The sequence below is a fragment of the Quercus lobata genome, chromosome 2 (genome assembly GCF_001633185.2).
Source record: "Quercus lobata isolate SW786 chromosome 2, ValleyOak3.0 Primary Assembly, whole genome shotgun sequence".
Classification (NCBI taxonomy): domain Eukaryota; kingdom Viridiplantae; phylum Streptophyta; class Magnoliopsida; order Fagales; family Fagaceae; genus Quercus; species Quercus lobata.
The window spans coordinates 89,285,433-89,297,749 of NC_044905.1; the positions used below are offsets into that span (position 1 = coordinate 89,285,433).

A 12,317-nucleotide genomic window follows, 5' to 3' on the forward strand; every position below is an offset into this window, starting at 1 on the left:
ATATTTAGCATAGGTGTTCCAATTAATGGAAAGAATTTATTATAGATGGCACTTTTTATTTCATCATTAGCTGTCTAATTTTAAGAAAAACACTGCAATAGGGAATAATAGGCTGGTTCCTAGAAGCTAATATGTTCACTGTGAAGATTTAATCCATGGCCATGGACCATAGAGGATGAAGTCTTTCAACCCCAGAACTAATAAAGGAACATCGTGCGGTGTCCGCACGATGACACATCTGTGGAGATTATCTTTATCATTTATGTTATCTTTATTTGGGTTTATCTTTAGTATTGGATCAGTATTTGAGATTGTTAGGATTATCGTACTAGTATTTGAGATTGTTTAGGATTTGTTTAGAAGAGTTTATCTTTATCATTATGATTCCTAGAAGCTGTATATAAAGCTTCAGACGGTTCCTTTTGTATTTTACAGATTATTATTATTATTGAGATTATTTTCATTGAATTGTTTGGTGGTGAATCCAAACACCTTAGGTGGGAAGCCTAAGGTTTTACGGTAGGACTAATCTAGGTGGGAAGCCTAGGTTGTCCTGCATCAACTTGGTATCAGAGCCCAAACCCGATCTCTCCTTTCAGCAACCAAAATCACGACTGACATCCCACACCCACACTCACCATCAACAAACAAATCAACCTCCAGACATGCCATTACTCAAATACTTACCCCACGAGATTTGCAAACCAAAGCAACCTAAGTCCCTGCCTCACGAGATCTGCAAACCAGCCCCGGCAATCCGTATATACCCTGCAGCCCCACATGAGTTTTTCATTCCCAAGCCAACAGAGAAGCCAGCAACGCCTCCCAAACCATTGACCACCATCCGTGCCCGCCTCTGAACACAGAACCAAAAAAAAAAATCAGATTCACAACTTCAATCCACCAGATCAGAGACAGAGTTGAAAGCCCACCATCCAAAACCGCCGATCCCACCAACGGAAGGATGCCATCACACAACCCGCCGCCGAAATCATCACCCTGCAGCCGCCGTCGACACGCCGCCACCATATCTCCCACGATCTGAATCACCAGCTCCGATCTCCACCAGCGCGCACCACTGACAGTGAACGCCGATGTGTCACGCTGCCTCTTCGTCGATGACTGTTGCGAGCGTCGTTTCCTTCTCTTTTTAGTTTTCCTCTGTTTCTCATTTCTTTAAGCTTCCGTTTGTAAGGTTTCAGTTTAACGTGCTACTGTTTGGGCACTAATAGGTTTTAGTTTTATATTTTGGTCTTTCTTTATTGTATTATTATATTTAAAAAAAATTAAAAAAAAAAAAAGTCAGATCAAGCAGAACCTCCAGGAAGGTCCAGTGCACTCCACGTGAAGACCAACAAGTGAGGCCCAATTTCCCCTTAGCGTGACCCACTGTCAGTGAGGCCCAGATTGTTTAAGTTAGCCCAATCAAGGCGTGGACTTTCCAAACTTAATGGATTGAAATGCACTTTCAGATTTAATATCAATATGTCTATTATGTGCCTCAAACTTTACCTTCAATAACATGCTACTGCCTTTGTCCTTTGTTCTGCTTAAATTGTCACATGAATTTGTTATTTTAGCTGCTGGTTTATTTTCTTTTAGTATTTTATTTTAGCCAAAAAAAAAATCCAAAAAAAAAAAATCCTTTAAAGTAATTACTTCTCAGTATTAATGGTTGAACTAGCCTAATCACATTGTCATAATTAGGTCATTTTAATTTAATTCTTGTTGAAGCTAGTACTGCTTGAATGCAACAACCTGTGGAATTCATGACTTCTCTTCTCATATAATTTAACTTGAGTATTTTCCTTGCTATCCACTTGCTAGAATTAGTTTGTTGATCTCTTTGCATGCATTTGCGTAGTGGTCGTCTAGTAACTAGTTCTGAAGAACAGTCTAATTCCAAATCAAAGTCTAGTTCTGAACCCCAGTCTAGTCCTCAATCCCGCCTAAACATGGATCCTCCTCCCCAAGATGAATTAAGACAAGCCATCGCAGAGCTTACTGCCCGTCTAGGCCACTTAGAGGCTAGGTATGACGAGGAAAATGCACATAATGGAAGAAATAATAATAGGCATGGCCCTCACCCTAGGCAAGACCATAGAGACAATGAAGACAACTCCGCTAAGCATATCAAAGTAGAGGCCCCTACCTTCGATGGTGTTAGGAACCCTCAGGTCTACAATGATTGGGTGCGAGAGATGGATCATTTTTTTGAGTGGTATGAACTGTCTGAGGATAGAAAGGTTAGGTTTGCCAAAATGAAACTTGTAGGAAGAGCAAAACTCCATTGGGATAGTGTTGTCAACCACCTCCGTAAGACCCGCCAACCACCCATAACTCTTTGGGAAGAAATGAAGGCCAAGCTCAATGAAAAGTACTTCCCAGTCTCTCATCAAGGCAATTTGTTGGATCAATGGCATGATTTGAGACAAGACAATAGGTCTGCTACTGAGTATGTAGAACAATTTGAAGAGTACAGGATACGTAGCAATGCAACTGAGGATGAGCCAATTACCTTGAGCAGATTTAGGAAAGGCCTCAATTATGATCTTCAAAGAGAATTGGTGGCTCGACAAATCTCAACTCTTGATGATGCTTATACCTTAGTGCAAGATTTAGAGCTGATCCCTAGGCCCCAAGGTGGAAGGAGATTTGACAATCGCATGTTGCCTCGCAACAATTTTGATGGTCCCCAAGGTAGATACCTCCAAGGTACCCAAAATAGGCCTTATCTCAACAACAGACCCTTACACATAGAAGAAAATCCTCAGGGTAGATACCAACAAGGTCCTCAAACTAGACCCAATCCCAACAATAGGCCCTTACGCCCAGAAGACAAAGGGAAGAGTGTGGTTAGAGAGACATTTAGGCCAAATTCTAGAATCCAGTGCTTTAAGTGTCAAGGCTTTGGTCATATGGCTGCCCAATGTCCTAATAAGACTTTGTTGATTGAAGAATTGGATGGAGAGGAAGAGGTAGAAGAAGTAGTCTATGAGCCTAACATTGAAGACATTGTAGAAATAGGAGAGGATGATCCCACCCAATTAGCTTGCATTAGAGCCCTACCATCTTTTGATAACCTCAACAAAGGTAGTCTTGATACTCCTGTAATGAGTGTTGTTAGGTGTGCTCTAGCACAGTCCCGAGAAAGTGATGATTGGAAAAGAAATACTATCTTCCAAACCTTTGTCAAGTGTGGAACCACAAATTGCAAGGTTATCATTGACAGTGGAAGTTGCATTAATGCAGTTTCTTCTAAACTTGTCTCCCTCCTAGGTTTGAAGTTAGTTGCCCATCCTAAGCCCTATAAGGTTTCTTGGGTAGATGATTCATCTATCACCATCAAGGATAGGTGTCTTGTTCCTATTCATATCCTCTCATACAAGGCTTAGATTTCATGTGATGTGATTCCAATGGATGTAGGACACATAATTTTGGGACGACCATGGCTCTATGATTTAGATGTCACTCTTTATGGTCGCTCAAACTCTTGTTCCTTCATGCACAATGGACAAAGGATTAAGCTTAACCCAGTCAAAACTAAGTTTGTTAGTGCAAGAAAGGCTAGAGAAGAGCCCAAAAAGCAAAGTATGAACCTCATTAGTCCAAAAGAACTTGAAAGAGCTGTCAATCAAGACTCCATCATCTTTGCTTTGGTTGTTAAGGAAATTGCACTAAACAACTTTGAAGAACCAAGAAAAGAAGTACGGTCAGTGCTTCAAGAGTTCCAAGATGTTTTCCCTAAGGAGCTTCCAAATCAATTGCCTCCTATGCGTGATATTCAACACGCCATAGATCTTGTCCCAGGAGCAGCACTCCCAAATTTGCCCCACTATAGAATGAGCCCTCTTCAACATGATGAGATGGTTAGACAAGTGGATGAGCTCTTGCACAAAGGATTTGTGCGTGAAAGCTTAAGCCCATGTGCAGTCCCTGCACTCTTGACCCCAAAGAAAGATGGATCCTGGAGAATGTGCGTGGATAGTCGTGCAATCAATAAGATAACTGTGAAGTATCGTTTTCCTATCCCTAGGTTAGATGATATGTTTGATATGATGTCAGGAGCCACAATCTTTTCGAAGATTGATTTGAAAAGTGGATACCACCAGATTAGGATTCGCCCAGGTGATGAATGGAAGACTGCTTTTAAGACAAAGGATGGTCTATATGAGTGGCTTGTGATGCCTTTTGGGTTATCAAATGCTCCTAGTACTTTTATGAGAATGATGACACAAGTACTAAGGCCTTTCATGGGCAAATTTGTGGTAGTGTACTTTGATGACATCCTCATTTATAGTAACTCAAAAGAGCAACATTTGGACCATCTTAAACAAGTTTGTTCCACTTTGAGGAGAGAAAACTTGTATGCCAACCTAAAGAAATGCTCTTTCTTCACAGATAGTGTCATTTTCTTAGGTTTTGTGGTTTCATCTAAAGGAGTTTCTGCTGACCCACAAAAGGTCAAAGCCATAGTGGATTGGCCCGAACCCAAGAACATTCATGAGGTTCGCAGTTTTCATGGGCTTGCAACTTTCTATCGCCGCTTCATACGTGGATTTAGTACAATCATGACACCAATCACTGATTGTATGAAGCAAGGCGAATTCCAATGGTCCAATGCTGCTGGTAAAGCATTTCAAGAAATCAAGAAGAAGATGATAGAAGCACCGGTGATGCGCCTACCAGACTTTGATAAGGTCTTTAAAGTGGAATGTGATGCGTCTGGTGTAGGCATAGGAGGAGTTCTTAGCCAAGATTGTCACCCTATAGCTTACTTTAGTGAGAAATTAAATGAGGCTAAGAAGAAGTATTCAACATATGACAAAGAACTCTATGCTGTGGTACAAGCTTTAAGATATTGGAGCCATTATTTGACACCCCATGAGTTTGTCATTTATTCGGATCATGATGCTCTCCGCCACATCAATTCCCAAAAGAAATTAAATGCTCGGCATGTCCCTTGGGTTGAGTTTTTGCAAAGATTCTCTTTTGTTTTGAGACATAAATCTGGTGTTGAGAATAAGGTAGCTGATGCTTTGAGTCGCCGAGTCACCTTACTTTCTGTGATGAGCACAAAAGTCATAGGGTTTGAGAAGTTGCAAGAAGAGTATGAATCTTGCCCAGATTTTGGAGAAGTGTACACTACACTTAAGACTGAGCATCTTCAGGTTGTTGATGATTTTATCCTCCGAGATGGCTACTTGTTTAAAGCCAATAAGCTTTGTATCCCCCGCACATCAGTTAGAGACTTTTTGGTTTGGGAAGTACACGCGGGAGGACTTTCAAGACATTTTGGACGTGATAAGACAATTGAAGAGGTAGAGAGGCAGTTCTATTGGCCAAGCCTTAAGAGGGATGTTGCCAAAATAATTGCTCAATGTCGTCAATGTCAACTGGCTAAGCATTGCAAGCAAAATACTGGCCTTTACACTCCTTTACCAGTTCCATACCGTCCTTGGGAGGATATCAGCATGGATTTTATACTAGGTCTTCCCCGTACCCTTAGGAAGTTTGATTCCATCCTTGTGGTGGTAGACCGATTCTCTAAGATGGCTCACTTTCTTCCATGCTCTAAGACGTCTGATGCATCCAAGGTAGCCAAGATTTTCTTTGATGAGATTGTTAAGTTGTATGGGTTGCCTAAATCAATTGTGTCAGATAGGGATGTTAAATTCATGAGCTATTTTTGGAAGACCCTTTGGCACATGATGGGAACAAAGTTGAAATTCTCCACAGCATACCATCCTCAAACTGATGGTCAAACTAAGGTTGTCAATAGGAGTCTAGGAAATCTTTTAAGGTGTTTCATAGGTGAGAATGGTAAGACTTGGGAATCTATACTCCCTATAGCCCAATTTGCTTACAATAACTCAATCAATAGGTCCATAGGTATGAGCCCATTTGAAGTTGTTCATGGTTATACACCTAGGAGACCTTTAGACCTTCTCCCAATGTCCTCACATGATAGGGTTTCTGTGTCTGCAGTAGAGTTTGCTAGTCACATGCATGAGCTGCATAAAGAGATCAACAAACGAATTCATGCTAGTAATCTTAAGTATAAGACTCAGGCTGATTTACATCGACGTCAGTTAGACTTTGATGTAGGAGATTATGTTATGATTCGTATCAGGCCTGAACAGTATCCTTCAGGAACCGTAAAGAAATTGCAGGCCCGCAGTGCTGGCCCATTCAAGGTATTAAAGAAACTTGGACCTAATGCTTATGTGATTGATATACCTTCAGATTATGGTATTAGTTCTACTTTTAATATTGCTGATTTACTTGCTTTTAAAGGTCCAGCAGTTATTCCCTATGACCCTTTTGATGATCCTCTCTCTTCTTCTTTGGCTAACCCTATCCCTAGCCCTACACCATCTTGTTTCCAAAAGGCACATAAAGATATTATTGATGTTATTTTGGATGAGCAGTCTCTTTTCACTAGGGATGGAACAGTTCAGCGCTTCTTGGTTCGTTGGCGAGGACGGCCTGATTCTGACTGTACATGGATCACCAGAGAGGAGTTGCAGCAGCTTGATCCTGCTCTTTTGGAGGCTTACTTGGATACACTTGCTACCACCTCATCTCTACCTCCTATCACTCGCACATATGAGCGTCGACGGAGGCGCCATGCTGATCCAGTGAGCTTGTGGCTTGATGGAGTTTGTTCTGATGTCACTTGATCCTTATGAGCTTTACTCGACGAGGTCGAGTTTCTCCCACCCCAGGGGAGTTGGTGCGGACACCACACGATGACACATCTGTGGAGATTATCTTTATCATTTATGTTATCTTTATTTGGGTTTATCTTTAGTATTGGATCAGTATTTGAGATTGTTAGGATTATCGTACTAGTATTTGAGATTGTTTAGGATTTGTTTAGAAGAGTTTATCTTTATCATTATGATTCCTAGAAGCTGTATATAAAGCTTCAGACGGTTCCTTTTGTATTTTACAGATTATTATTATTATTGAGATTATTTTCATTGAATTGTTTGGTGGTGAATCCAAACACCTTAGGTGGGAAGCCTAAGGTTTTACGGTAGGACTAATCTAGGTGGGAAGCCTAGGTTGTCCTGCATCAGAATGGTAATCCCACTGACTGATGACTTAGCTTCATTTGGCAAAATAGGGTATTTCAAAACAAGTTTCTTGACAATTAAATCATCAATCTAGGCAAAGTGACTAGTGACAGATAGATTGATTTCACTAAAAATTTAAAAACTTCCAAACATATAAGAATTATGGGAGTCAATGAAATTCATGAAACTTTCAAATGCAAGAGAAGGCCACAGATTCTAAGCCTTTTTTTCTTGATAAATTACACACCTACCTGATGGGTCTTGAATCGACGACCTCAACCCCACCTTGCTCTTACAAGGGGAGGAGGTGCTATTTGAGCAACAAATTCTAAGCCACATAATCATGAAACCAAATACCTTTTAAGTCATCAGGACTTATTTGACACAAAAAGAAAAAGTGAAAGGATTTTGAAAGAAATATTCCCTTTTGTTACATTGATTTCAGATAGAAAGGAAATGGCTAGGTATCTTTAAACAGTCAAATAACAATTCTCTTATATATTCATACCTTGTTACAGTTCAGCATCATTGACTTTCCATTGCCTTCATAGCATATAGTTCACCTATACCTTGCAATTCCACCAAATGAACACTGCAACAAAAACCACAGTAATTTAATCATAAAGAAGAGCAAAGAATCCAATTTTTACTTTAATGCTTTTGATGTTAGGCAAGACCTTTGTGTGACCTGGAGAAAGATAGCAATTTTAAAGCACAAGTGAATCACTGAGTGTAAAACAAGAGAGTAATATTCTACCACTAATAGGGGAAAATATTAAAAAGTAGGTCCAAGCAGCTAAATTTTCAAACAGCAAAACTATAAATGGCCATCTATAACAGTTCAACACCATGCAAAAAAACATCCCAGCTGCAAGTAATAAATAAAAGAGAAAACAGATAGAAAATAAAGTTGATCCTTTAGATGATGATATTGCAGAAACTGACACTATAAGCACGGATCATTCAAAAGCTTATAAAGGGTCTTGCAAAATGGCTGCAATAGATCCCTTTTTCATTCCTTCCCTCTCTAAAAGTGCCATGATAGCAACCTAAAGATGTAAAGTAAGGAACAATTAAAAAATAATTGTTCACAAAATGCAGACTGAAAAAATAATTATTAAAAAAAAGATCTACTGTTCTGGCATTTTATTTCTTTCTTTCTTTTTCTTCTTTGGGAGAGGATAATAGTATGTTAAAACCATAGAGATGACTTTCAGCTTTCAGCTCATTAGAATCGGAACTAAAGGTCCAAACTCAAATAAAAATCTGATAACTAAAATCTGCAAATGCTATAATGTTAGCTCGGCATCTGAAAATGTTTCAACTCAAAACAAGCAAACTGACTAAAAATATATAGTAAATGCAATGAACCAGAAGGATAAAGATATGTGACATTAAGATGAAATGACAAATTGCCATATTGACAAAAATAACAGAAAATCCACTATAGTCATTCAAGACTAAATATAAGCCGAGCTTCATCTTCAATATCAGTGATCTTAAAACAGCCATGTGACATGTGAGGAAATTTGAAAGGATATTATGAGAAAAGCTCCTAGAGTAAGTAAAACAGGCTAGTGAAAGATAAGAGGTAATAAATTATCATATTTCAGTTTTATAGACTTAGCTACAGTAATTCCTATTTTTAAAGGAAAGGGCCAGAATTGCCAAGAAGGTACTGGATAAAGAATTCTGGAAGTTCATGTATTCTGGTTTTAATGGAAACAGACTTAAATTTTGCGTACCATTCCTGAATCTGGCATCGGTTCTCTTCTTCTTCCTTCATATTGAATTGAACATATGGTTGTTTCTCTACAAATGGAGGCTATCTAATCAATTTTGCTATTTGTAACATGAAAATCAAACAAATGATAAATAACTAAGTATCGCCTAGCTAATAAACTATTATGAATCTATGTAACTAATAATGAAGTTCCCCCCATATGGGTCATATTTAATCAACTGGAGTAACAAAATTCAAGTCTCAAGAAATTTTAAGTCATTCAATAAAAGAAAGCAACCTCTATTTTAGAACAAATCCCGGATAACCACAGAGTGAATGGTTGACATTAATACACACTCTTCAGAGATTGAGTGGAACTTCTAGCAAAACTAAAGCACCAAAAGTTGCAAACCTGCAAGATCTGGAAGTAGTAAATATTAAAGAAAAAAAAAAAAGAACATTTTCAGTAGAAATTGGGTGAGTTCTGAACCTAGAAAGTAATGCCACAGAGAATTGTTTTGAGTGATTTTCCCATGAAAACATAAACACACATTTTGGATAATTTATATATGTATAAAAAAGCTTCCATATACATGTGAAATTTCTCAACAATATCTCTACCAACTCTAATCAATAGTTACAAATGCACCATATACATGACACACAAAACAATTAATCTTAATTTTCTTATTAGCACTGATTTATATCAAAACAGAACCTACTCAGGACTTTCATCAAACAGGTGGTAATCAAATTTGCTACAGGAGATAAACAAACTCCATTGCACATACTACACTTTCACAATACGCATTTTTTTTCCAGAGAAACCTATTACTATAAGCCTCAAAGCTATAAACCCTTTACCACAACTTACATTAATTGTTGGAAAATTTACATAAAACACTCATGAAAAACGCATCAAACTCTGAATTCCAAAAGACCATTGAAAAACAAACCTAAATTATACAGTAAGAGTAATTATATTTGTAGGGGCCGGTTAATCAATAAATTACTAAAATCGTGTTAACTGGGCCTGTGGCCCATCTGAGGACGTAAAACTGTCCGAGGAGGCCCATATCAGGTTATAAGGGTAACCAAACGAAATGAAGAATAGATATCACGTGAGATGAGTTCAGTATTCGTCCAAGGACAAAATTCTTCTCGGCAGTATGAGTCCGAGGACGACCTGAACGCCATATTGTTATAAAAATACTTCAGAGCTACATTACCACTAAAGGTGGGACATGGGACCAAGGGTAAGAAAGAAAAGGTAAACAAATATCTTTAGCAACAACTGCCTCCGCATTAATTTCCTCTCAACCAACTCTCTGGCCGCATTAATGTGGAGGTGATGCCTGAACAGTGATGAGGCAGTCTTACAGCTACTGGTTGGAGGTTCCAAAAGGTGTTGGATGGAACAGGAAGGGATCCCCCGAACCCAACCTACACGTGTGTGGTGAAGATGACACCAAGAGGGCAATATATAACATGGAAGAATGCATTGAAAAGGGGGACCGAAACTTCTAAACCAGTAACGCTAAGAGGAAAACCTCACGAAATAAAGAACTCAACTTGTTTCAAAGAGAATGAGATTGTTATATTGTTGTTAATCCATCTATAAACGTAAAGGGTAATCGTTTTTCTTTCGGAGTTAATCTAGTTCTTTGATATCCACGCTCTACAAATTTATTGTTTGGGTCTTAACTTTCGAACCCAATACGAATTTGGGATCGTTACAAATTGAGTCCTTACAATTGGCGCCGTTTGTAGGGAGAGCTTGATCTAACTTAAAAGAAATCTAGTGCAACGTTCATGATGGAGGAAGCAAGTCCACATCACTACGTAGCAGGACCACATCAGGTAGATGCCAACCCACACCAAGCAAAGTCAAGGGGCTCCCAGCATGGTGATCCGCACCGGAGTCCCGAACGGAGAGAGGGCCGTGAGGGGAATGTGCGCACAACTCATACCACCAAAAGTCGCTCTCGTGGGAAGAGTCATGTTTCCCATGCAAAAAATGACAGGAGCCTACAACGTGAGATTGACGAGTTGAAAAGAGAGTTGCGTCACGCCCGGCGAGAACGTTCCCCACCTTGCTCCGAACCATCATCCAAGGAGATGGATGGAGCTAGTTATAGGCGGAGATCCAGAACTCCACCTAGTGATACTTTCTCCTATGAAGAGGAGCACGGCCATCGACATAGGTACAAAAGCCCGCCTAGAAGGGGCTTGGGGAACAACGCTATGAACAAAGCGTTAAGCCAAGTCTCCAAATCACCCTTCACAAGGAATATAGAAGATGTGATCCTTCCTCGGCGATTCCACCAGCCTACATTCACCCTATATGATGGCCAGTCAGACCCAGTAGAACATGTTAGCCATTTTAGCCAAAAGATGGCTATCTACTCCAGGGATGAGGCTTTGATGTGCAAGGTCTTTCCATCAAGTTTAGGTCCGGTGGCGATGAGATGGTTCAACGGTTTAAGGGCCAACTCTATTGAGTCCTTCAAAAAGCTTACCCGGGCTTTTGGCGCTCGCTTTATCACTTGTAGTAGGGTTCCTCGGCCTTTGGGATCCTTGCTGTCAATGTCCATGCAAGAAGGCGAAACTCTCAAAACATATTCAGATAGATACTGGGAAATGTTTAATGAAATAGAGGGAGAGCATGATGATATGGCCATCAGTACTTTCAAGGCTGGCCTTTCAACCGAGCATGATTGAAGGAAATCTCTAACTAGTAAACCTGTTACCAGTGTACACCAGTTGATGGATAGGATTGATAAGTACAGAAGAGTAGAAGAGGACCAACTTCAGGGAAAAGGAAAAGCTAAGGTAATCCCTCAAGAAATGAGAGATTTCAGGTCGGACCGTTACAATAGTAACTGACCTCGGAAAGACTTCGCTGGGCAATCAGGTTCTGCTAACACCTAGGTGGTTAATGTAGTGTTTTGAGAGCCGGTGCAGCAGGTATTAGAGAAGATAAAGAATGAGCCCTTTTTTAAGTGGCCAAACAAGATGGCCAGAGAGCCTAAGAGACACAACCCGAACCTTTATTGCCACTATCATCAAGATCATGGGCACACGACAGAGAATTGCAGGAACTTATGAGACCATTTGGAGCAGCTGGTCCGAGAGGGGAAATTGAAGCAACTATTGCATCATTCCAGTGGTAGGGTAAGCCAGGCAGGCTTAGAAATGCGTGGGGACGCTTCTTCAAGACTCCCCCTTGGTACGATAAACGTTATTTTTGCTGCCCCAGGGAGGACTGGATCTTGTCCTTCCAGGGTACTGTCGGTGTTTCAACCTCCGACCAAGAATCATTGCCAAGCATTGAAGAGAGCCAGGGTGGACGTCCCCCTGATTTTGGGCTTTTCGGATGAGGACAAGGCTGGAACCATATAGCCCCATGATGATGCTCTGGTGGTCACGCTGAGAATTGGTGGGTACGATGTCAAAAGGGTGATGATTGATCAGGGTAGTGCTGTTGATATAATGTACCCAGATTTGTATAA

At 40.1% G+C, this 12,317-nt stretch overlaps 1 protein-coding gene across 1 annotated transcript; it reads left to right on the plus strand.

The window, feature by feature from the left end:
* Positions 1-1,668: 1,668 nt before the first annotated feature.
* Positions 1,669-3,672, plus strand: LOC115957079. The gene has a single exon (XM_031075318.1). It carries the CDS (start codon positions 1,851-1,853, stop codon positions 3,393-3,395), a length of 1,545 nt encoding a protein of 514 aa, XP_030931178.1. The 5' UTR covers positions 1,669-1,850; the 3' UTR covers positions 3,396-3,672.
* Positions 3,673-12,317: the final 8,645 nt, after the last annotated feature.

What these genes read in the sequence shown, in the direction of transcription:
- LOC115957079 (XM_031075318.1), top strand. Translation starts at nt 1,851, where the DNA reads ATGCATTTGCGTAGTGGTCGTCTAGTAACTAGTTCTGAAGAACAGTCT.